At 43.2% G+C, this 26,832-nt stretch overlaps 1 protein-coding gene across 11 annotated transcripts in view; it reads right to left on the bottom strand.

The window, feature by feature from the left end:
• Positions 1–13,516: 13,516 nt before the first annotated feature.
• Positions 13,517–26,832, bottom strand: part of SEMA6D (semaphorin 6D) — a 433,313-nt gene continuing 419,997 nt past the window's right edge. For 4 of the 11 annotated variants that reach the window (XM_053365705.1, XM_053365699.1, XM_053365700.1 and 1 more), the window contains 4 exons: positions 26,477–26,568; positions 26,035–26,091; positions 19,530–19,697; positions 13,517–15,442 (listed from right to left, as the gene is read on the bottom strand). In XM_053365705.1, coding sequence (XP_053221680.1) covers positions 14,136–15,442; positions 19,530–19,697; positions 26,035–26,091; positions 26,477–26,568 — 1,624 coding nt within the window. In that variant the 3' untranslated portion in view covers positions 13,517–14,135. The remainder of the gene's footprint in view (positions 15,443–19,529; positions 19,698–26,034; positions 26,092–26,476; positions 26,569–26,832) is intronic. The other 7 variants (XM_053365702.1, XM_053365703.1, XM_053365704.1 and 4 more) reach the window with 7 other exon arrangements.

Genomic DNA, 26,832 nt, shown 5'->3' with positions numbered 1-26,832 from the left:
TTTGAAGCAGTGACAGTGCTGTTGCTTCTCTTAGCTGCATTGTATTTGCTCAGTAAAAGTGCATGAGTAAAAGTGCACCATTCCCACTCTACAAATGAGGACTTGAGCATGGATGAATGGCAGCATCTGTGCAAGACTGTTTGGCTAGGCCAGTGATGGCCAAACTTGGCCCTCTAAGCTGTTTTGGGACTACAATTCCCATCATCCCTACATTAGCTATGGATGATGGGCGTTGTAGTCCAAAAACAGCTGGAGGGCCAAGTTTGGTCATCACTGGGCTAGGCCATGGCTTGCATTTTCCATCAGAGCTGGAATGCTCCATGTTTGGCTGTCCCCGTTGATATGAGTGACCAGAGCAGTTGTCCTTTTGCATTCCCCCACTCCTGGTGCTGTTTAAGCACTTAATGATCATCTATCCAGATTACCAGAAGCCCATGGGTCTAAATCACTTGTTAAGGGTTTAAGCTGTCATTTAGTAAGTATGTTAATTGATATTGCAAGGAATATCTCCAGGTATCTTCCTAAATGCCAATTATCTGGTTCAACATTCTGGCAATTTGAGTTTGTTAGTAAGATTCTAATTACACTAGTTTACTGCTGATGGAATTACACAAGAAGATTTCTCTCTTACATACTTATTAGGGCACCATAAGTGATCCTTAGCAGTCTGTTGCTATTCAATTAACAAGTAATAACTTTCTTAATGAACCTAATTGAAATGCTTTTATGAGTCAGGCACCTTACAAATAAATAAATAAATCTCTCCCCCTCCCCCCCTCTTGGAGTGCTTTTCAGATACACTATTCCTGTTTACTTGAGCAAGAACCTAGTAAGAGCTATGGTTAGTTGGGTGGTTCCTGCTTGATCTGTCACCATTTAAATTAGGTTGCTGTGTTGTGTTTCAGCACAATTAATGTCCATAGGCCCCACATGTCCTAAATCGAGTCTATGCTAATCTCCTCCTTCCCTGCAAACTTGTCTATAAGGGCTGAGCCACACAACCACTATTCGCTCACCAACTATTCCCAACTGGAAACGGAGCGTTGAAGCCAGCCTTAGGTTGTGATACCTATAAACTTATTCATTCATTTATTCACGATCTGTTTACCTACTTACTTCAACAATGCATATGCTGTTTCCAAGCAGTGCCCACAACAGGGTTGCAACAGGATGGAAATCAGTTGAAATTAGCCATAAAACCAGAAACAATTACTTAAAATGCTCCCTGAAATTTTAAAAAGGTCTTTGCCAAGCACTTTATATAATAAAAATCCCCAAGTGCTTTGCACAAGAACAACAAAATAGAAACAGTAACATTAAATAAAATCTCCTTAAAGCAGAAGAAAACAATTTATCATAGCTTTGAGCAGTGTATAGAGAATAAAACTATGGCTGCCATACGTTCAGACTTTCCTGGACACAACAGGGATGCAGGCAGATTTTTGCTGAATTAGCAAAATGCCCAGGATAACCCGGATATGTGGCAAGGGGAGTAATTTAAAAAATAAATAAATCCATAAGAATTACAAAAAATAAGCCCTAGAACTATTCTTCTTGGGAGAGAAGTTTCCCAAAAAAGTTCAACAACTTGGGCGGGGAGTTTTCACTTTTGGGAATATGGCAAGCCTAATAAAACGAGTTAGAGTTCAGGAAAGCTTGGGTAAACATATAAGTTTTTAAGAGATGTTTAGAGGCCGTTGTTGTTGTTGTCTCCCAAATTACCTGGAGTAGGGTATTCTGAAAAGCAGCTGTGATCACTGAGAAGGCCCACTTCTGAACTGTCAACAAATGATAACCCACTGCTTTTGGAGAACCCTTAAGGGTTTCGTTACAGTATATTTAAGCTCAGTTTGGTTTGTACTCGAGGAGGTGGTCTGCTAGGTACCGTATTTTTCACTCTATAAGATGCACCAGACCATAAGACGCACCTAGTTTTTGGAGGAGGAAAACAAGAAAAAAAATATTCTGAATCTGAGAAGCCAGAACAACAAGAGGGATCACTGCGCAGTGAAAGCAGCAATCCCTCTTGCTGTTCTGGCTTCTGGGATAGCTGCGCAGCCTGCATTCACTCCATAAGACGCACACACATTTCCCCTTACTTTTTAGGAGGGAAAAAGTGAGTCTTATAGAGCAACAAATAGGGTATGTTGGCCCTAAGTAGTTTAGGGCTTTAAATCTCAGCAACAAAACCTTGAACTCAGCTTAGTAGCTAATAAGCGCCCAACACAGATCTTTCGGCATTTGTTGTTGTTTTTTCCCACATGGAGAGAAATTATCTCTTTGTTACCTGTGGACTTTATTTGTTCTCCTCAGTTAAAGTTGAACCCTCTTCATCAAAGTGTGTGTGGGGGAACCATCTGGATTTGACTGCTCTTTTTTAAAAAAAATTATCCATCCATTTCCTAAATCAGATGTAGGTAACTTTTGTCCCTCCAGATGTTGCTAAACTACAGCTTGCATAATTCCTGGCCACTGGCCTTGCCTGCTAGAGCTGATGGGAATTCTACTTAACATAAAGGTTTCCCACTCCTGCTATAAATCTTTAGTGGTCTTGCTCCACTTCCAGACCAATCCAAATTGCTTTCCTCCCCCTCTTTTTTGTTGACTTCTTGTTGTTTATTCGTTTAGTTGTGTCAGACTCTTCGTGACCCCCTGGACCAGAGCACACCAGGCACTCCTGTCTTCCACTGCCTCCCGCAGTTTGGTCAAACTCATGCTGGTAGCTTCGAGAACACTATCCAACCATCTTGTCCTCTGTCGTCCCCTTCTCCTTGTGCCCTCAATCTTTCCCAACATCAGGGTCTTTTCCAGGGAGGCTTCTCTTCTCATGAGGTGGCCAAAGTATTGGAGCCTCTGTTAAGTTGTGGGTGAACATATCAGACGACACAGCGATTCTTCAAACAGCTCTTGTTTATTCACAGGCTAGAACAGAAGGGTTCAGTCAGCCTGCTTATATAGAGCTCCAGTACAATGTAACTGTAACAATTTTCTAAAACTATCCAATCACTGAACGCCATTTTCAATCCCTTATTTGCATAACTATCTACAGTATCCCCCTGCTGGCCCAGGGTGAGAACTTCAGTACATAACAGCCTCAGCTTCACGATCTGTCCTTCCAGTGAGCACTCAGGGCTGATTTCCTTCAGAAGAGATAGGTTTTATCTTCTTGCAGTCCATGGGACTCTCAAGAGTCTCCTCCAGCACCATAATTCAAAAGCATCAATTATTCAGCGATCAGCCTTCTTTATGGTCCCGCTGTCACTTATATACATCACTACTGGGAAAACCATAGCTTTAACTATACGGACCTTTGTTGGCAAGGTGATGTCTCTGCTTTTTAAGATGCTGTCTAAGATGCTCCACTTCCAGACCAATCCAAATTGCTTTCCTCCCCCTCTTTTTTGTTGACTTAGTATGCCATTTAACTTGCCCCCCTTCTTTTTTGCTGGAGACAGCTTATACAAACTTAATCCCCTTTGTCCTGTGACTTTAAAAACCAGTGGAACACTTAATTCACTGTTGTTCTTTTTCACATGGCAAGAATACATTGGTACAAAAAGGGATTTCAAACTATCAAACACAAAGCTGTTGGACAGCATTATGTCTGACATTGTGTGTGATGGCTATTTTAAGTCCATGCATTGGCTTTATTCTGTGGGTGGTAGTGGATCATACATGCATTTGGCAACGGATGCCGCAGTTCTGCATCAAGACTTCACGAAGCTCAGGTGAGCCAGTGCAAAATTTCAATGTCACCTAGGAGTCGCTTCTCAAACAGTAGGTTTTGGACCAGATAGTTGGTTGAAATATTAATTTGCCAAGCACATGCATATCTGTTGGATTAGCCCAGGGGTCAGCAAACTTTTTCAGCAGGGGGCCAGTCCACTGTCCCTCAGACCTTGTGGAGGGCCGGACTATATTTTGAAGGGGGAAAAAATGAACGAATTCCTATGCCCCACAAATAACTCAGAGATGCATTTTAAATTAAAGCACACATTCTACTCATGTAAAAACACCAGGCAGGCCCCACAAATAACCCAGAGATGCATTTTAAATAAAAGGACACATTCTACTCATGTAAAAACACACTGATTCCCGGACTGTCCGCAGACTGGATTTAGAAGGCAATTGGGCCAGATCCGGCTCCCGGGCCTTAGTTTGCCTACCCATGGATTAGCCCTCTGATACTTTTTTGTTGTACAAAATACAAACTAAATATAGTGAATGGTTCAGGAGGTAAGGAGGGAGTGGTGGTTGTGAGAGATATATGGAACAGTTTGTTTTTAAACTGGCATTAAACAGGTAGTTGATCGTGGTGGACCGATGCCAGCTGCCATTGGGTCCAAACACCCATTTTATTCCTTTTGGAAGAGTTACTGTGTGGGCTGCAACCTTTGCTTAAATTTTCCAGTTACCTGGATTTAGTGTCACAATAACAGGATAGAGAGTAATACCTTCCGTCGTCTATCATGTCGTTTGCCTGTATATTAATGAGTCCCTTAGTACTCATTGAGTTGAAAGGCCTTAATGGCCCCTTCACAGACAGCCAGCAGTAGTTACAGGGTCAAATATACATATGTATACTCTGGCTGAAACAGAGTGAGTAATTGTGCATTAAAATATATTTCACCTCTTACAAATGTCTGTGAACAATTTAACCGAAGCAGTGCGAAATTGCTACTAATGGCCTAGCGGAAACATTACAAATAAGAGAAATGGCGGAGGTCAGGCTGTCAGTTCTCATGCTGGTTACAGAAACAATGCTAGCATGGGACGAGAAGACTATATAATCAGTAAGCAAGACCTGTCCTCCTTTTAGCTAAATAAAGCAAAACTAAATGAAACTAAGCCCATTACAATTATAGGGTCAAGGACACGTAGTGGTTTTAGACAACAATTGCTTGATTTGCATGCGGGTTCCATTCCACCCCCCCACTTTTCCTTTATAAGAATAATAAATAAATAAACTAAAAGCATTATTTTGTTATTATCTTCAATTAGAACAATAAAAGTGCAGTAAACAGGGCTAAAAGTTCTAAGCAATGAAAACCATTCGCAGCTGGAAAAATGAGAAAATGTCTTCGCTTGGCACAAAAAATGATTTAAAAAGTAGTGCCAGGTAAACTTGCAAGGGGACAAAAGTGCATGGATGGGGTGCCACAACTGAGAGCGCCTTCTCGCCAGCTGCCATCCACCTCACTGCAGAAGTTGGCACACACATAGAAGGGTCTCTGCTAATGATCCTTCTCCACAGGAGTTTTTGGAGGCATCAAAACATTATTTTATTGATTCTGACATTGTTCACACTGTTATTCCCCCTCCACCCATCTCTGTGCTTCAGTCGTTAGCCTTGCCTTGCCTGCTTTTAAATACTTGCAGCTAAGACTTGCATCCTAGAATCATAGAACTCTAGAGCTGGAAGAAACCGCTGGGATCATCCAATCCAACCCCCTACACAATGCAGGAATCTTTCGACCAACATTGGGTTTGAACCCACAGCCCTGAGATTAAGAGTCTCGTGCTCTACCAGCTGAGATGTTCCCATGGCCTGCCCCAGATGCAGATTTAGAAATAATTACAGTGGTACCTCAGGTTACATACACTTCAGGTTACAGACTCCGCTAACCCAGAAATAGTACCTTAGGTTAAGAACTTTGCTTCAGGATGAGAACAGAAATCGTGCTCCGGTGGCACGGCAGCAGTGGGAGGCCCCATTAGCTAAAGTGCTGCTTCAGGTTAAGAATGGTTTCAGGATGGACCTCCGGAACGAATTAAGTACATAACCAGAGGTACCACTGTACTCCTTTAGCGGAGAAGATTGGGACCAGCCAATGTGTGTCCCTTTTCAGTCCACTGTGCAACTGCTAACTGCTGGTGCCTGCCCCCCTCTTACAATTATTTCTTACTGAATGGCCCTTCATCATCATCTTCATCATCAATTTATACCCCGCCCATCTGGCTGGGTTTCCCCAGCCACTCTGGGCGGCTTCCAACCAAATATTACAAACAATACAGCACCAGACATTAAAAACTTCCCTAAACAGGGCTGCCTTCAGTTGTCTTTTAAAAGTAAAATAGTTGTTTATTGCCGTGACATCTGGTGGGAGGGCGTTCCACAGGGCGGGTGCCACTACCAATAAGGCCCTCTGCCTGGTTCCCTGTAACCTCACTTCTCACAGCGAGGGAACCACCAGAAGGCCCTCTGCGCTGGAGCTCAGTGTCCGGGCTGGATGATGGGGATGGAGACACTCCTGCAGGTATACAGGACCTTCAAACATAGGACTCCTTCTAATGGAGGACTGTCAGCCCTTCAAAAAGAGAACTGTCTATACTAGTGCACGTGGTCACCCTGCACCCATTACCATGAGAATTTTAGATGTAATTACATACTAACTGCTACTGAATTCAGGCCCCATGTGCACTGTACATCTGAAGTAGTAGCATACCACTTTGAACCGCCATGGCTTCCCTCAAAGAATCCTGGAATCTGTAGTTTGTAAAGGGTTCTGAAAGCGGTTAGGGGACCCCCTGCCGTTCCCTGGGAAGAAGGATTGACTGTTAAACTACTCTGTAGTAGTTCTGTGAGGGGAATTCTAGGAGGAAAGAGCAGAGTATGCATGCAATCAATAAAAATTTCCTGAAATGTCCCCTCTAATATTTGTCTTGCTTGGAGTACGTTATGCCTCTATCAGACAAGATGATGAAGGCCTTCACATATCAGGGACGGGAGGCTCTCAAAATTGCCAGACGAGCGCTGAAAAGAAGCAAAACTCAAGGCTCTGTTTCCCGTCTCTGACATTGGGCAAGGTCGGAATCTGACAAAAAGCATCGCTAGGGCCCTATTATCACCCTGACCTTAAGCTGCAGAATCTTTATGTAATCATCTCAGTGGAGAGCAAGACTGCGAGTATCGGGATAAGTGGGGTATTCTGTGACCCAGTGTTTCCAATCAGGATGCATGTTGCACACTTGGTTAGATCCCAGAAGGAGTTTGAGCCTCTTTCTCCCCTTCAGATATTTCCTCTCCCAGGGTTGCTGTGAGAGGAGAAGTGGAATAAGCCCATGCCCCTTGGTTTTTTTGAGAGAAGACCAAATGTGATGGAAAAGGACTCCCTCACCACACATGAACTAAGCCAGACACTGTGCTCTAAACTACACTAAATCTGGAACTTGTTCCTTACCAATAATAATAATAATAATAATAATAATAATAATAATAATAATAATATATTATTTATACCCCATCCATCTGGCTGGGCTTCCCCAGCCACTCTGGGCGGCTTCCCAAAAAAATATTAAAATACTGTAATACATCAAACATTAAAAGTTTCCCTATACAGGGCTGCCTTCAGATGTCTTCTAAAAGTCTGGTAGTTGTTATTCTCTTTGACATCTGGTGGGAGGGTGCCACTACCGAGAAGGCCCTCTGCCCCTCTGGGGCTGGTGGTGGAAGGAAGTACCATAAATAAGCTGTTAGGGCTTTGGTTCTGGTGCTTGCTCTGCCATGGAATTTCCTCCTCTGTCTGCTGCTCTGTTAGTCTTTGGGTTGAGACCCTAAAGGTCAAATAACTTACCTTTTTTAAAAGTGTGTTTCTGTGTAGATTTTCTCTGGTCTGAAATTAATTTTGCAAGAGTGGCAGTGTTTGGTTTCTGGAACAGGGATTGAAAGCACAAGGACAGGACTAAGGGCCAAATCAGATGATGCATGTAGTGAAATCCCACGTTGCTGTTGCTTGAGATTAAATTTGCTGGTGGCAGTGGAGAATCAGAGTGGGAGTTATGCTGTGTGTGAAGGATGGGTGAACCTCCTCTTCCCCCATGATGCTGTGTTTACAAAAAGTACCCAACTGAAGCTGCTATTTCCCCAAGAGGATAGCCCTCATTATTTTGCATTTTTTAAAAAATAGCAATAGATGAACTACAACTAGAGTTTTGAGGGGAATAATTAAGTTTGACCCTGATGTTGGTGAGAAACTGGCAATGCTTATGTGCTTCCTTCTGCATCTCTGTATCATGCTTCTTTGATACAGATGTGGGTGGCACTATGTTCTAAACCACTGAGTCTCTTGGGCTTGACGATTGGAAGGTCGGCAGTTCGAATCCCCGCGACGGGGTGAGCTCCCATTGCTCTGTCCCAGCTCCTGCCAACCTAGCAGTTCGAAAGCACGCCAGTACAAGTAGATAAATAGGTACCACTGTGGCGGGAAGGTAAACGGCATTTCCATGCGCTCTGGCTTCCGTCACGGTGTTCCGTTGTGCCAGAAGTGGTTTAGTCATGCTGGCCACATGATCCAGAAAAATGTCTGTGGACAAACGTTGGCTCCCTCGGCCTGAAAGCGAGATGAGCGCCGCAAACCCATAGTTACCGTTGACTGGACTTAACTGTCCAGGGCTTTTTTTACTTCTTTGAGATGTACCAGCTGTAAATACACTACATGCTGCCAACTTTTGGGGGTCAGTGGGCACATATGTAAATTTGAGACAGTGTCATGGGCACAAAAAATGGGGGTGCGGCATAACACATGGCTGCCACATCCAAACAAGCAGGACTACAAAATGGTGTAGACATTGTTCACCATACTCACAGAAAGCAGCTCTTTGCACAACTCTGTCTCAGATGGGTGGGTGGGCAGGTACCCAATCTGCACATTTACTGAAATATGGTCATGTTTGATAAGCCATGCTTAATGTAGAAGAGTAAATAAGGTCTCATGCTTTGTGGATTTTTGCAAGCATATTTGCTTTGGGGGTACGATGTTGGTGACTTCTGAAATAAATAGATCAGTGGAAAGACACCATAAATACTCCGATGTCTCTTCTGTAAAGGAAACTGACATTTTAATAGCAGTTCTTAGTACCCTGCTGCTCAGATGGTGTATGTATGAACAGAACAGTATTATGAACTTAATTTTAAACAAGTGCACATTTCTTGGCCTGTAAAAAGTTGTAGGTTAAGCTTCCATGTATTTACATTTCATACTCAGCCCGCCTCCTCAGGTTAGCATCCCTCCTTCTTTCTTCTCCCTCCTGAAAGTATGCAGTGCTTGTTGTCAAAGGAACCAGGAAATTTGATCCCTTTGGTAGATTTACCTTTGCTTCTATAAGAATTATACCAGTAAAATTCAGCACCACTGAAGAAACTGGATGAAATGGGTGACACAGCAGCTGTCAAAAGCTGGCCAAGAGAGCCCTGGGAGGCGGTATTGGGAATTTGTGTTCACTGCTTGTACAAATTATGTGCCTCCCACAACAAATGTGGGTGCCCGTGGGATCAAATGCATGCTTGTTCTACAAGTCATTGAGATTGTGGCAGCTCAGCGTACATTAATAAAATCAGAACTCTCCACGAATTTTATTTAAGGCTCAGTATAGACATTCCACTCACACAGTCAGGATTTGTTAGCATTTCAGATTCAGGGAACACTGTGCAACTGGTGCTACAAAACCCCTTTTTAAGCCTTAAGCAGCAGAATGAGGCCAGGAGAATTCAGAGGTGGGAGAATAGACTGTGCCACTTCACACCGCATGCAGATGGCGGAACACATTTATGAATGCTCCCTTATGTGAGCAACTCAGTGCAAACAGAAAGTTAGCACAGCAGGGGACAGACTGGGCTGAAGAACCTTGTTCCCCAATGGGCTAATTCTTTTATTTATTTATTTTTTAAAAACTTTCATAAAGGCTTTTGTGTATATGTGTGGGCGAGTATTCAAAAAGAATTATTTTCCATAGATAGATAGATAATCTGGAGTGGGGAATGGATCCACAGACAAATGGATTGGATGATGCAGATAAAGGTAAAGGGACCCCTGACCATTAGGTCCAGTCGCGGACGACTCTGGAGTTGTGGCGCTCACTTCGCTTTACTGGCCGAGGGAGCCGGCGTTTGTCCGCAGCCAGTTTTTCTGGGTCATGTGGCCAGCATGACTAAGCCACTTCTGGCGAACCAGAGCAGCACACGGAAACACCGTTTACTTTCCCGCTGGAGTGGTACCTATTTATCTACTTGCATTTTGACATGCTTTTGAACTGCTAGGATGGCAGGAGCTGGGACTGAGCAACAGGAGTTTACTCCGTCGTTGGGATTCGAACTGCCGACCTTCTGATCGGCAAGCCCAAGGCTCAGTGGTTTAGACCACAGCGCCACAGATAGGGGCTGGCTAATCTCTGAATGACTCCAACTGATTACTATGGACAGGACTGGCTCCATGTTTGAAGGAGACTTTGATGGGTGCTCTCCCGTGTAGACGGATTACCTGTAGCATAGCAGAGTGGTAGGCTGTTTTCTTTAACTGTAAGAAGATGCCAGCTGTCATTCATCATTCCCATGATGATCCAGACAGCATGTTTATTTTGGCGCATCGAGGGGAAAACAAAATGTCAGCTGGGATTCAATACTGGTGGTGACAATGAGGACTGGTGACAGGTGGTGACAATCACACTGTCAGGGTGATGTGGCTCCAGCAGCTGCCCAAGGATGCCGTGGGCCAAATATGAATCGACGCCTGTAATCTGGAGGACCATTGGGTCGGGGTGTCATAATATGCCCGGTATCCCTGCCTATTCTATGCATCAGGTATGAACAGTGAAAAGACACAGAGGTAAATGCAGTTGCCCATTTTGAAACTTCAGAAGCAGGGTTTAAAGACTTGCATGTGTAGGTTGTATGTGCAAGTCCTAGGAAAATAACAGCAAGCTGCATTAAAAGACGTAATGCCACCAATTCAGTGGGTTCTTGGAGATGGCAGGTGCTGTGTTGTATGAAATGAACTCCTCCCCCCAGCATGGATGGCTTTACTCACTTCGGTAGATGGTTCCTGACCAGAGGGCAGTGGTAATGGGCTGCAGCTACCTATGTGCAGTTTCCCATTCATTCCCAAAAGCTTAGCATAGGGATTGGGTTATGCTCACTGCTTTTAAACGTATAATCAAGTGAGATGCTTGCTACTTTTGAATAGTTTATTTTGACTTTACATGCGGTGTTAAAAACCCAAAAGGACGTATTATTTACACATCCACAATACAAGTTTACAAGATATCTATACATGTTAAAGTACTCTATAGACCATATAGAGCAGCTTTCATTTTTTTTAGGGTTACTTTTATAAGCTGTACCATTAAAAAAGATACAATCTGCATTTACCTTTGCACAAATGGATAAAGCATGTTTTTTATTTATTTTTTAATTAAAAAAAAACAAACCCCAACCCAAAACCCAACAAAAATTATAAATTAACAGAATAAAGACTATGTTGAATGTTAAAAAGATTTCAACATAAATACTGAGCGAACTCACATTACCATCTAACAAGGCAGCACAATGTTACAGAAAGTTATTTGGGTTCACATAACATTTATGTTTCCGTTTCACACAAGTATGTATTATTCATTACTATTTGTAAAGTGAAGTCAATTCTTTTTTTTTGTCATTTGATTCTCATTTTAAAATTATTAGTTGCAAGAGTAAAAATATTTTTAGGTGGGGGGAAAACGATCCTAAGTATTTTTGGAGGGGGAAGTAAAGGTCTTCAATGGTCAACATACAAAATGGAAAAGGGAGAATAATTCTATATATTAAGGAACAAGGATCCCTTTTATCTGAGACAGAGAGAGACTAAGATATTTTATTTTCCCCCCTTAACATGAAATAGAAGCCAGTGTTTTGGATGGAAGGTACTTGTCCTATCGGCTCACGACTATCCCCCTGTGTGGGCTATATGCTGATGGCAACGTTCAGCATACAAGTACTAGGGCATCATTTGCAAGCTAAGATCACCATCTGTGATGAACATCAGCTGCAAACACGTACCATAGCAGCCCAGTAAGAAGCATGCTCAGCTTTAGCAGGTGTTCCATTACCCCAGAAACCTCATATGATTTCACATTATAACTGTTTGATCCTTAAGCTAGTTAGGGGTGGAGTGTTTAGCGCGAAAAAGGTTGATTTAATGCTGCTGTCTCCTCAGCTTAGAGGCTGCCTTTTCATTGTTAATTAATTGTTCTTGTGGGGATATCCCCCCCTCTTTCTTTCATCTTTTCGGATACTGTTGAGAGAACTTACAGCTGGCATGTGGGGAATTGTGATGTGCTGTTACCGAGAACACTTGACAGGGGTTTAGTAGGGTTTTCTTTTAAAAAAAGGAAAGAAAATCATTTTCATGAATAAGGCACAAAATGCACAGATCCAGGTAAACACACAGAATATTTACAGAATATTGTCATTACCGGCATGACTATGGAGAAACCACAAGCTAAAGAAATTGATTGCACTACTGTCAAATTTTCCTTGGGCGGATCCTGCCAAGCCTTACTGATGTATCTTCATTTCAGTTGGAAAGGGCTACAAAATAATATTAATAATGTGAACATCTTATTCTACATTTCTCTTCTGTCTTTTCTTTTGTAGAAAAGGGACATGGCTCACATATGCCTCACACGTAAACATCTCAGAGTGAGGAAGGGCCACCCTATGATGGTGTAAACCAGCCTTCCTCCACCTGGTGCTCTCCAGATGTTCTGGTCTGCAAGTCCCATCAGCCCCAGCCAGCACGGCTGTTTTGTCCTCCAAAACAACCAGAGGACACCAGCGTAGGAGAGGCTGGTGTAAGCACTTGCCATGGATGCAGGGAGCAGTAGTTCATCTTATCCCACATTGGGCTAAGCAAATATACAAGCCATAGGTTTGCTCCTCAATTCCTTGTTCGCTAAATACAGGTGGGTACATGAACAGCCCTGGCTTGTTGGGGGCCAATGAAGCAATTCTTACTTCCTTTTTTCTCTTAGGGTCTTTTCTACTTGGGAATGTTGTATTTCCCCCTTTCGTTGCCCTTCTCATTCTCCCTGCCTTTATTTTGTCTCAGTTTGGGGGAAGGCGGTGTTTAAAAACAAACAAATGAACTACTTTTTGAACTAGAAAGTCTGACCATAATGGAAACTTTGTTCTGGATGAAGAACAGTTAGAAGTTCTAAAGTTTGCATTCAGGCTGGGAAGTCAGGTGGATTGAAAGACCAGCTGAGCACTGGAGATGGGGGAGAAATCAATTTGGTTCGCGTTTTCATGTTAACCTACCTTAATTTGTGCTTCCCAAAGCACCATGCAAACCCTTTGGAATTTGCATTTCTCTGAAGTAAAAATTTCCAAACTGCTGCAGAAATTGGCCGAACTGAATATCAGGAAAACAAGAAACCAAAATGGACTGATTTAACCATCCCTACTGCCGTGGACCTCTATTAATGCTACACTTGGAATTTAGACATCTGACTCTATAGCAGCATAATTTAGAATGAGCACATTTGCATCATTTCACATAGTAACTAGTTCTGCCCAGTGCAGAAATCTGACAGCACAAAGCTTCCCACATGAGATCTGCTGTACACCTCATGCAATCCAAAATAATCTGAACCAGAGCCATCTGTCGGTTTAGTCAAACTCAAATGTAAACGTTTCTGTAACTTAAAAGATGCAACGAGATTGAATACCTCCCAGCTTTGTGCACGCACACACACCCTCACACCCTCACACACAAACACCTTTATTCTCATCATAAACAAAAATGTCATCCTTTGGAGGAAAAGAAAAATGCTACAGTTGGACTAGAGACCAAAGTTCAGCAAGTTGCTTATTAACCAACATACTTGTTGAGACATTATCATTTGCTGACATTTGTGCAAGAGGCAAGGCAAATGCATACATATTAAAATGTTCACATTTCATGGGAAGACTACACATTATGGCAGTCTAAAAATGAACCCCATTTTATTGTTATCGTTATTATTATTATTATTATCTTCAAGTATTTTTGCTCGCAGATCTTTTCCCCCTCCCCCTTTCCTCCCCAAGTACGTTTGCTCAGGTAGTTCCCCCTCCCATTGTGCTACATGTCTCCTCTGCTCCAAACAAAAGAAATGTGAAGGGCCAGCACCTTCTTTTGTTATAATCTGTTTAGCAAGCTGAGCCTTGCTTTAAGCCAGGTGTGTGGCAAAAGCCCAGATGTTGCTGGAGTAAGAACAGGTTCTTTGGCGGCTTGTTCATTCTCTCTCTCTCCGTGTGTGTGTGTTTCTCATGACAAGCGAGTCACTGTCTTATTGTCTGTCCTGCAACATCATCCCACACCTCTTGACAGAATACGCAAGTCTCAGTAGCTGTATTTGTTCAGTGGTCTGACTGAAGGCGTCTGGGGAGCGAACGAGGGTTTGGGCGGCACGTCTGGTTTGAGGGAGGGCGTCCTCTTTATCCCTGTCCGAGGGAGCGTTCCATTGCTCGTGTAACTGCTTTGCCTAGACAAGGAAGGCTGTAGATGGACACTCACTGGTGCCCCTTGCATGTAGTCCATCTTTGAGCCTCCTCCGGGAGGTATGTATCCCCCGCGGTTAATACTAGGCTGCCGCGACAGCAGCACGCCGTTGGGCGAGTTTAAGTTTTTAGGGAGGGCTGATATAGAATGCCGCTGCGATGAATTTTTGTGGTAGCCCCTCTGTCTTTCCAAAGAGGTCATGGGTACCGCCGGCGTGGTAGGGACGTCCACCCGTTTCGTCGGACTGTTTCGCGGAAGGGTGGATGGAGGAGAATACAAAGAGGCTTCCCTGTTGGGAACTTTAGGCGGGATCTCAGTCATGTTTCCCATGGGATCCAGCATTAAAGTTTGGTGAGCCACCTGGAGGTCTCCCATAATGGCTTTGGGGTTGCTAGGCATTTCGTTCAAATGTTTCAGGAAATCGTTCAAGGTGTTCCTGGAATCCACAGACCTCCTGTGGTCTCTCTTGCCCGATGACTTTGTGTGCGGGTGGTCCATGTTCTGCATCTTCTTGTCTGCTTTGTGTGCGTTGGAATTTGAGAAGGACATGTTGTAGTCGTGGGTGGCGTTTGGAAGAACAATAGCGCTGGGGATGTGTCCGTGACTTAGAGGAGAATGAGGTGGAGGACTGGACGGGAAAAACTGAGGGCTCTTCAGAGGAGTTTCTTTTCTAGAAGCACTGAGGTTGTTCTGCGCTTTGTCCATCTGACTTTTCATAGACTGCAAAGTCTTTTGCTGCAGCACTGGCGTGGATTCTGGTGTTGGAAGAGCTGCCAGTTCTGGCGGTTGGCCTCTGTGGTCCACCATCATCATGGACTTTGTGTCGGCCGTTGGCGGCATCTCTTTTCTGCTTGTTAACAAGTTTGAATACAGCTTGGGAGAATCGATATTCTGTTGATACTCCTTGACTGGGCTATCGAAGAGGCCATTCAGCTTGGCGAAACTCCCGCTCGAGTCCGTACAGGACTGAGCTGACTCTGCGTCTTTGTGAATCTTCCTGGACTTTCTCACAAACATATCCCGGTAACAGTAAACAGCCACGCCTGCAATAAAGGCTCCCAGCAGGAAGGCAGCAAAGACGCATGTAATCAGGACATTCATGTGCACCATTTGGTTAGAATCTCCTGACTGGACTTCCCACCTGACACCTACAACAAACACATGTGGTATGGAGAGATTAGAGCGTGTTTTATTCTGCATGACCGTAAAACAAAGCTTGCTTATCTTAAGCTGCAGTACTAACCAGACATAACAGAAACCTAGTACCACTGCACTTGAGAGAGAGAGAGATTTGCACAGTAGGGGTAGGAATCACTAGTCTTCTGACATGGATATCCTCCTCAGGGAGTCATTAGTGGTGTATATATACATATACCAACAGATGTTTTTAAGTGCTAAGTGGTTTCTGATGTATCTAATTCAGGTGGAGACTAAAAACATGGCAGGCACAATCCAGCACAATTTCTATTTATTTTAATGGGAGAAAGTTGAAGCACGTTCATAACTCTCACATTAACCCTAACCTTGACCCCTAATCCTAACCTGAAATTGCTTGAAGTTGCATGATTGCAGCCCATGTATGAAACAGTCCTCATTGAAATCTGAACGTGTTTAGGGTTGGCCTCCACCATAATTTATCCTACATTTGATGTGTTATATTTTCCCCAATTTACACCACCAGCATCATGCATCTACATTAATATGCAGTATCTCTGTGATAATATGGATGTCTAATGCATTTGCCCATCATTTCAATCCAATGAAAGCGCTCCAGCTGTCCAGTTTGGTGGAGCAACCCCACAACACTGATACAGCCCCCCCCAATTTTGGAGATTTTGCCCTTCATTCTTAATGGAGGTCTTGCCCCCTGTGCCCAGATAAATATTTCTGCTGGCTCAGGAGACTGCAGTGCCGTTATGCCGGGCTGTCAGATCAGAAGGATGTGAAATGATGGCATGGGCTTGCTGCAGTACTGTGCTGCAGTTTGGTCTTTCCACTCATCCTTTCTGGGCCCCTTGCTCTTAGCTAACTTATCAAAGCTGACCACAGGCATCAAGCAGGGCATGGCTGTTGGAGGAACCCTGCTGACCAGTTCACGTTGCCCTCTTAATAGGGGTATTGTTCTACAGTTGCACCCCTCACTGACGCCTGCTTGGCTCTTGGGATCAGGGGCCCTCCAGATGTTGTTGGACTTCCAACTATCACCAGCCCCAGCCAGCATGGCCAACAAACAGGAATGATGGGAGACGTAGTCCAACATCTGGAGGCCACATGGTCTCCACCTCTGCTCTGGATCTTACAGCTATTACAGGCACCTGCAGAGACCTGTTCAAGCTCTTACTTAGGTCTATCGATACTTCTGATAGGAGAGAGCGCACTGATGTTGCCTACTCGTCCTTATAGCAGTGCCATGCTTTTCCTTGCTCAAGGAAACTACAATATCAGCAGCTGTTTGCCTTCCTTGTTCTGTCTGGCAGCTGGTTTTTATTTTATTTATGAAAGCATTCATGACCTGCCCTCTATCAAATTGATCTCAGGGCAGAGTATAAGAAGATATTTTAAACAACCGTTCAGTTCATAAGATAAAACAATGAACAATAAGCTTTTAAAAAACCCACAGGGTGGCTTATTGTTACACAGCAGAGTTAACAATTCCTAAATGACTGAGAAAATAGCCAACCTCTCTGCTACGCTGCCTTCCCAACTGCAGGCAAGAGGAGCCACCACAAGAGAGAAAAAGGAATGCTACCAGTTTGGAGAGGTCATTTTCTTTTGCAAATGGAAGCAAATCATAGTTATGGGGGCGAGTAGACAGCAGAACTACCTCTCTGCAGGCCAGGAAGGCTAGAAGGAAGGCTCTCTTTCCATGGCTGCCTTTATTGGCTGTCAGTTCTAGATGCCATCACAAGCATAAGGAGACTTCCCTTGTCAGGCTGGCAATCTCTGACCTGCACCTCTGTGTCTATTAATCTGGAGAACTGGACTATATGAGTAGCATTACTACACTCTGCCAGTCCAAATGCACACACTCTGTCCTGAAATATCCTTTTAAGACTCACAAATAGTAGCTGGTGTGGTGTTAACTTTAACGATTTCTGCTAGAAAATTGAGGTTAGAAGGTGCTACACTGCCAAGCTGCAATTAATAACTCGTGGAAGGATTTCTCTTTCAATTTCCTGCCCGACTCATGAATCAGAATCAAAAGTGAGATAGGATTATGCAAATATTGTGCAAAACTCTATAATGTGCAGATTTGCATTGTTAGAACTATGCTAATATTTTTACCCCCCTCCAGAAGGAACGCTTTCTCACTTTGCTATTTTGGAAGTGGTATTCTCTACAGCTTAAAAAAAGAAGTCAAGATTACCCACGCATTTTAAGGCCTAGACTTCAGTGAGTAATGAACTTTTGGAAACAGAGCATCATTTAAAAACCATCCGGCTAATGAGAGGTATTAGTAGTTTTCATAATATAGAATGCATTAAATTTTGCACTAGAAGATCAAACAATAGTATTAAAAAAGGAAAAAATATCAAACTCGCACGTTAATATCAGAGCTTGCAGGTTTTTGTTTTTATTTAAAGCAACCACAGACATTGCACCGTTAAGAAAATGTTAGTTTGGCAGAATGCACCTAATTGTGTTATTCGGCACAGTGGGAAAGTTAAAACAAAGAAGAGTGTTACGTGTGGTTTGTGTGTGTGTTAAGAGGCAAGGCCTTTGAAGAGAGTTGAAAGGTTCAGGGTTATTGGTTTTAATGGCATTGTGCAGAAGAGGGAAAAGGAGGGGAAAGGCTTACTACAGAAAACGCTACCGAGCGTGACTGAGAGAGCACATGAGCAAATCCTGGCAAAAGCAGACTCGTTTTAAAGGACAACCAAGCGATAAGAAACACCTGAAGCAAATTACGAATGCGCTGCCACAATGGCCAAAAGGAAACCTGATACGTTTCGCTGAATACTTGAATGTGAAAGCTTTGCTTGAGAACTTATGACTTATTTTTTCTCTTTTTGAGAAAAGAAAAGACAGGATCATGCAGATATGTGCCATTTACTATGAGGTGTCCAGTTTGGGTATCCAGATAACAGAGGACGAGCCAGTTTGGATGAGAAGATGAGGGGCCTGTTCAGACGTGAAGCTCACTGGTGACCCAGGGCCCCACACACTCTCTCATTTATTTTTCAATTGTGAGGATGAAATGGGCTATTCCATTTTTATCTTCACAACAATCCTATGTGCTGGATTAGGCAGAGAGAGAGAGAGAGAGCATCACTCAAAGGACTCAATAGTCCAGCGTGCTTTGAGGCCTCTCCAATCTGTGTCCAACTGACACCTCATAATGCAGAAGCTGATATTTGCAGGGATTTCTCCCTCTCCAACTTCCTCATGGATACACAGATCAAACAGTCACAGTATATGCACTGGCTGCCTGATCTATGTACCTACGGTCAACCATGCAGCACCACACTGCCCTTTATGGAGTACATGATTCTTCTTACGTGGCGATTAACCCACTGTTTGTGATGATGTTAACATGTGGAGTTGTTCTTAGCGGGAGAGATTTAGGAAACTCAAACTCCCACAGTTTTGAGGTGTATCTCACAGAAAGACACCTTAGCGCCGATAAAGGATGCAGCAATTGGAAGGAAGCTTGTGCTGCAAGAGTTTTTGAGAGACTTTTGTTAAAAGCCAGAATGCTTTCGTTTCTGCTGTGGTGGATTAATGCGGTTACTCCGTGCAAAGGCTTTTTGCAAAGCTATGCTGCGGCGAGCCTTATGCGAGAGAGTAAAACTTTGTGGGCCAGCCAGAAGGAATATCGCAGACCCATAACAAAGTACACGTAAGGCAGTGTGGTGCAGGAGGACAGTTTTCCGGGAGTAAGCCCCATTGAACTCAATGGGATTTGATGCTCGGCTGACATGCGCTGTTGAGCATGCAATAAATGCGTATGCAAAACAAAATGCGTATGCCAACAAAATTTGGCTGGGGGTGAGAATAACAGGATGAGCAGGAGTTTTCAACAAAGTGTTCAACACACAAAACTCTGTTTTGCTGCTCATCTTGTCTCCCAAATCCCCCCTCCTCCCTGCTCTGTTAGCCAAAATTACACCTTTTTATTACATACAAAGGATGATACTGCATGCACATTTTGATAAGAACAAGCGTTTGAATTTGAAACTGCTGAAGCTATCAGGTTTCCTTTCAACCGTAATAAAACCCCTGGTTAGGCCTTACCCTTCGGGACCCCTGATAATGAATCAGAGTAATCAGAGGTGTTTGGGTCATCTTGGGCTACAAATTTCCGGGAGCCAGTCACTTTAGGTTTCCAGGAACCAATCACTTTGGGTGAGAAAACTGGGATACTTTCCACTGTGGTAACAGAAGTTGAGGGTAACGCCATGTCTGTGGTGGCAAACAGATTTTGCTTTTATTAATGTGCATTGCAGTCCGGTTCCTGCCCCCCACTCTATGGTGTGTGTGTGTGTGTGTGTTTCTTTTTTTATATGAAACCCTCAACAGCTAGTGACTTTGCACAATGACTGCTAAATTGTATTTGGAAAATTGGCTTAATAGGAGTTGCATGCGGAACAACAGCATTATACTGTGACTTGCTCTTTAAAATCAGATTTCAAGTCAGGGACAGGAAATGTATTGCGAATTATTCAATGACTGTGGTGCTTAAATAAAATCAGTAAGGAAGATGGAAAATGGAGGGGTGGGTGGGAAGCAGAATTTAGGAATGGAGGAAGCTGCCTTTTTCTGTGTCAGGCTGGGTTTCTGATTTTTGTTTCTGTCAATTTATTATTATTTATTACATTTATATACTGCCTTTCATCCCAAGATCACAGGGCAGGTTACAGCATAAAAACACGTAACATAATAAAAAATAAAATCATAACCTCCCCCTGCCTCCCCAAGTTTAAAAGGTCATCGATTGTTTCATTAGCCAAATGCCTGGGTAAAAAGGAATTTTTTGCCTGGCGCCTAAAGATATGTAATGAAGGCGCCAGGCAAGCTTCTCTGGGGGGGAGAGCATTCCACATTTGGGGAGCCACCACAGAAAAGGCATTTGAAGAGCTAATCCCCTTTCTCTAACACATTTATGATGGGGGGATTCATTCTAAACTTGAGTGTCTTGCTTTGCATCTAACTTGGCAAAACAAAGCTCTGCATAGATTTATATACTATGCACACAATCCTCTGGGTGCAGAATTGAGACAAGACAGTACGGAATGCTTGTAATACCTTTATTACGACTTTATTTCCCATACTTCTGTGTGTGTGTGTTTAAGACATTTTGACTAGAAACAATATACCGTATTTTTTGCTCTCTAAGACGCACCAGACTGTGACGCACCTAGTTTTTGGAGGAGGAAAACAAGAAAAAAGATATTCTGAATCTCAGAAGCCAGAACAACAAGAGGGATCGCTGCGCAGCGAAAGCAGCGATCCCTATTGCTGTTCTGGCTTCTGGGATAGCTGCGCAGCCTGCGTTCGCTCCATAAGACGCACACACATTTCCCCTCACTTTTTAGGAGGGGAAAAGTGAGTCTTATAAAGCAAAAAATACAGTATGTATAGAGAGGTAAGGAGCTCACAGACTTAAGAGTCATGCTGACTGAGCAAAGGTCTCACTGAGATCTCCTCCCAGACCTTCTAGAGTGTGTAACATTTAGTGTTATGGCATCAATGAGGTCCAGCCTCTTGCAGTGCCAACATGGCCTCTTCTAATGGGCCTTGGGAAGAATATGGCAGGTGTGGGTGTTCTGGATGTCTCACTCTCACTTGTAAAAAGGAAAAGGAAAAAAGGATTGTGCCTTGAGCTACAGCAATACCAGTTACTGTATAGCTACGGTGGATTCATAGAATTGGGTGTGAGCTTTCAGGCAATTGATTTGTAATCATGAGGGCCAGGAGCTTGATATAACTGGACAAAAGCAAAACTTGGAATTCATAGCATTCTATAGCTCATATGCCACAATTCATGTTGACATCAGGGGTGGTGTCAATTTCTAAACCTCCTGTTCATATCTGCAGTGGAAAGCTGTTGGTGAACGTGACTTACAAATCCCTGTTAATCGACAGTGTGGAATCAAGTGAATCATGTCAACATTTAAAAGTAAACCTGATTCCCCCCCCCCATCCATTCATGCACAGGCAGAAAGGGCGTATTTTTCACACAAGGGAACTGCGACTTTCCTCCCTCCCCACCAGAATTAGTTCTCGGACAAACAAAATCCATCAAACACCATTCTTGTTTCATTACAGAAGTGCAAATAGCATCAAAGAATCGTCTGCTGTCAAACTTCCAGAAGCATTAAAAAGCATGTGGAAAAAAATTGTAATTGGCAGATAGAATTAAGGAAACATCAGAGGAGCGTACTCTGTACTGGACTGTGCTCTCATTGAAGTCCAACATGGAATTTTGCCTTTTGAATTAAAGAAAAAAGCAGCAGTCTAACCATTTAGGAGGAATTTGGGATGGAAATGCTAAAAAAAACCACCACCAGAAGGGAACTGGTGCCCCTGTTGCAAACAGGGCTTCAAAGCTTCTATTGGGAGAAGATAAAAGAAAGTACAGTGGTACCTCAGGTTACATACGCTTCAGGTTACAGACTCCGCTAACCCAGAAATAGTACCTCGGGTTAAGAATTTTGCTTCAGGATGAGAACAGAAATCGTGCTCCAGCAGGGCGGCAGCAGCGGGAGGCCCCATTAGCTAAAGTGGTGCCTAAGGTTAAGAACAGTTTCAGCTTAAGAACGGACCTCCAGAACGAATTAAGTACTTAACCCGAGGTACCACTGTACTGCTTCACACAGCACAAAGTTGAACTGTGGAACTCCCTCAGGAGGCAGAGATTGCCTCCATCTTGGATGGCTTTAAAAGAGGATTAAACAAGTTCATGATTAGGTTATCAATGGCTATGCTTGACTTCACAGCTGGATGCAGTAATACTTCCGATTATCAGTTGCTGGAAACTGCAGGAGGGGAAAGTGTGCTTGGGCTCTGCTTGCAGGTTTGCCACAAACACCTTGGTTGGCCACTGGTCTGATCCAGCACACTCTTCTTAGGTTCATATTCTGACACCTGCCTCCTTGATAATTTCCCTCCTGTGCTGCTCAGGAATTCTGGGAAACCAAAGCACTGCTGCAGCTCTGAAAGGTTCAATCTGCCATCTTGATTCAAAATGGTGTCCCATTGTATCCAAACATGGACAAGACCCCTGCTCCCAGGAACCATTCAAATCACAGAATTGTAGAGTTGGAAGGGGACTCTGGTGATCATCTGGTCCCAACCCCCTGCAAGGCTTGCCCTGCAGACCAGCCCCTTGAAATAGCCTGCCTTATTTTAAATTATCAAATTTAAATTATCAAAAGCAAGTTGCATAATTTGGTTACAAGGTCTTAAGTCCAAATGCATAGTGAACAGACATGCCAACAACCCTTCAAACCTACCAATTGAAAGGGCCCGGTCTTGCTTGAGAATTCTCAGAAACAAATTATTATTATTATTATTATTATTATTATTATTATTATTATTATTATTATTAATACTGAGATTATAAATGCACTCTGTCAGTTTCTAGGGCTGTGTGTGCCCTTCCCAGGCAACGATAAACCAGAATCTGGCCTTGGGAGTTGTGCTAATTACCGTATTTTTTGCACCATAACACTCACTTTTTTCCTCCTAAAAAGTAAGGGGAAATGTCTGTGCGTGTTATGGAGTGAATGCCTACGGGTGGCATGCCTACAGATTTTCCTCCTCTAAAATCTACGTGCGTGTTATGGTCGGGTGCGTGTAATAGAGCGAAAAATACGGTAAGGCTTTTAATGTCCAACATAGTTGGGAGCAGCAAGGCAATGCTATGTCTCTTCTCCTTCTGGCGACAAGAACACACAGTCAAAGCACAGTGCAGGGCTGTTTGAAAGCACTTTTACAAACAGTCCTGCTACTTCTCTTTGCATCTCAGGCACCATCATGCAAAATCTGGTGACCTTATCTTAAGAGGCGTCCAAAATGTTGCAGTCCAGCATCTTGATGTAAAGCGGTGTCACAACAGTAGCCAAACATAGATGGGAAACCAGTTCCTCTCTCTTGGGAATCATTGTGTTAAGTTTGGCAGCGATATCTCAAGAGGTGTCTGAATGCACAGCGAGTGGACAGACAGACAGACGGACAGACAAACCACAACTCAGCTATGTCAGGTATAAGAGCTAATGATGATGATGATACATAATACCGCCACATACAGAGACAGTGGGCAGCTAGCTAACCTTGGTGGGAAACTGAATGTTGGACTAAAAAGTAAGATTCCTGATGGATCAGACCAAACACTGTTCCCATAGTGGCCAACCAGATGTCTATGAGAAGCCAAAGTAGGAAAAGTGCTGTTCCTCTACCACTTGTGTCCTCTAACAACCTCTATTCAGAGATGCATTGCCTCTAATCCATACGAACTAGCCATTATGATTAGTAGCCATTAATCCGCTCAGCCTCCATGGATTTGTCTAATTTGCTTTTAGGGCTGCCCAAGATGGCAAATATGCAGTGTGAAGATTTGGTCTGAATATTCTACCACACCATTGGATGGTCTTGAGTTCTAGTATTTATTTGTCATAGTTTTACATATATCGCTCTATGTATACCTCAAAGTGGTCTCCATTAAAATATTGACTTTATTATTATACAGTGGTACCTCAGGTTACATACGCTTCAGGTTACATACGCTTCAGGTTACACACTCCGTTAACCCAGAAATAGTGCTTCAGGTTAAGAACTTTGCTTCAGGTTAAGAACAGAAATTGGGCTCCGGCGGTGCAGCAGCAGCAGGAGGCCCCATTAGCTAAAGCGGTGCTTTAGGTTAAGAACAGTTTCAGGTTAAGTACGGACCTCCGGAGCGAATTAAGTACTTAACCCGAGGTACCACTGTAAATGTATATAACACATACATTATAGTATTTTGAGAGAGGAAGAAAAACTTCCCCTTCTACATTTTCTCCATAGTTTGGTCATATTACCCCTCTTACTCAGTGTAAGCTGCAACCTTTCTTTCAGCCCCCAAATGATAATCTGGACTGTACCTTTTCCAGCTCTACAGTATCCTTCCTGAGGTGTGGCAACCAGAACTGAACCAAAACCTTTAAAGCCCTAAATGGCCTCAGTCCACTATACCTGAAGGAGCGTCTCCACTTCCATCATTCTGCCCAGACACTGAGGTCCAGCGCCGAGGGCCTTCTGGCGGTTCCCTCACTACGAGAAGCCAAGTTACAGGGAACCAGGCAGAGGGCCTTCTTGGTAGTGGCGCCCGCCCTGTGGAACACCCTCCCACCAGATGTCCACACAGGCAGCCCTGTTTAGGGAAGCTTTTAATGTTTAATAGGTTATTGTATTTTAGTGTTCTGTTGGAAGCTGCCCAGAGTAGCTGGGGAAACCCAGCCAGATGGGCGGGGTATAAATAATAAATTATTATTATTTATTATTATTATTATTATTATTATTATTATTATTATTATTATTATTATTAAACTGTGGCCATGCCATAGTAAATTACAATGTGCAAAAGGCATTGTAATATTAGCAGTTTTATCTTTGATCCCTTTCCTAATGATCCAGGCAAGGAAATTCTTTTTGTATTCAGTTTTTAATTCTAAGTTTACATATCTAACTGTGCGGTATATTACAACCACTTTCCTTACTGTTGTTACTTTTCCTCTTCAGGTAAGATGCTGAGATTTCAGTAACGACACACAAAATCCCAGACCACCGATTTTTGGAACTGAACTCTATGTTTCAGTACCTAAACCAAGACACCTCTTGGAAAGCTATTGTATAATTTCTCTTGCCGCATGAGAGCTGAGGGATCAGAGTTTAGGAGGAGGAAAATCCTTATGTAGGCAATTGAAATAATGTTGCAGACATGAAAAGCCTATTGTAAGTTTGCCTGTTGTTTGGAGAATGGTTGGGTTTCCTCTGTAAAGGAAGCACAAAGACAAGTCCTGTGATGCGAGTGGGAGGGGGGAAAAACCCCCATCCTTCTCATTCTTGCCAACAGCTTATTAAAGGCAAAGACGTCCCCTCATTTGCTCTGTAATTTTTCTGGAAGAAGCACATAAAACTTGAAGCGATCTGATGCTAAATGCCACCTATTAGTGGATATGATGCTATTAGCACAAATGCATTTCTGAAAACCTTTGAAGATATCAACACATTTCCAACATTTCAGAAATACACATTTCAGGGGGGAAATGTGCATTTGCTTTTTATAAATAGCCGGGACGACGGAGAAGGAGGAGGAAAGGGAGGAGATGAAGTGGACCAGGCATCTAACTGCTAGGGTAGCATTCATGAAGACATGGTTGAGTGGAGGGGGAAAGAGTAGAAGCTTAGTGGACATTTCGTGCAGTGAGAATGTCATCTATGTTAATCAGGCTCTTTCACTTAATAAAAGATGTGTCTCAATTAACAATGAGCTCTTAAGCATGCAGATACACAAGGTGGAAAGTGCTAAGAGTGAGAGAAAGTCTTGGCTGTTCCTTGACCATCAGAAGAGAGATGAGTAAAAGCAGAAAAGCAAAAAATATGGAGGTCTTGCCAACTGCACCAAAGGAAAGAAAAAGGGAGGAGGAAAAGAAAAGTAAAAAAGAAAAGGGGGGCGAGGCTGTCTGAAAATGCCGAACTGAAGGAAAGAAAAGTTCCATTAACTGGGGGGAGGAGAAAAAAATGATTGAAAAAAACTAACCAGATGTTGGATCGCCAAATATTTTGTAATCTGGTGTAGTTGTAGTAGGCAAAATTTCTAAAAGAATTAAAGGAACACGTAATCAGTGAAAAGTAACCGAAAGCAAAAGCAAAATAGATTTCCAAAGCTGAAAATCAGAAAACAAAACACAATAGGTTCACCCAAAAGGAAGAAGAAAAAAAAGGAAAAGGGGTGGGGAATACCTGTTTTAATAAGTTGACATCTAGACCTTCATGAACAATACATGAAGGCTGGGAGAAAAATGGCCAAGGGAGGGGGGGTTCCACCACCCAAGATCAAGTGGCTTAGGTTTGTGCTAAATGGTTTACAAGGGGGCGGGGTGCTCCGTGCCATTTTTTTGTGACATCCACACCGACAAGAGTGTGGCCCGCAAACCAAACCATGCCACATTCTCAAGTTGGCCCCTGGGACTTGTGCTTACCATGGCAATCCCCGAGTTGTGCGGTGTTGCCATATTCCACATCTTGCTCATATCCTCCAACGCTGTGGTTGTATGAAACAAACAAAGATAACCTGCAATTAACAGCATTAGTTGGGGAAGAAACCAATGGCCACCGTCATTCTCAAAAGAAACACAAAAGCCGCAAAACATGTTCATTCAGCATTTGCTAAGCAGCGGTTCTCAACCTGTGGGTCCCTCCCTAGATGTTGTTGGACTACGACTCCCATCATCCCTGAGCTCTGGACTTGCTAGCTGGGGGTGATGGGAGTTGTAGTCCAACAACATCTGGGGACCCAAAGGTTGAGAAAGGCTGCTGCTAAGGGGAGCTGGGCGCT

The sequence above is a fragment of the Podarcis raffonei genome, chromosome 14 (assembly GCF_027172205.1).
Source record: "Podarcis raffonei isolate rPodRaf1 chromosome 14, rPodRaf1.pri, whole genome shotgun sequence".
Classification (NCBI taxonomy): Eukaryota; Metazoa; Chordata; class Lepidosauria; order Squamata; family Lacertidae; genus Podarcis; species Podarcis raffonei.
This window is presented reverse-complemented; position numbering and strand designations above follow the sequence as displayed.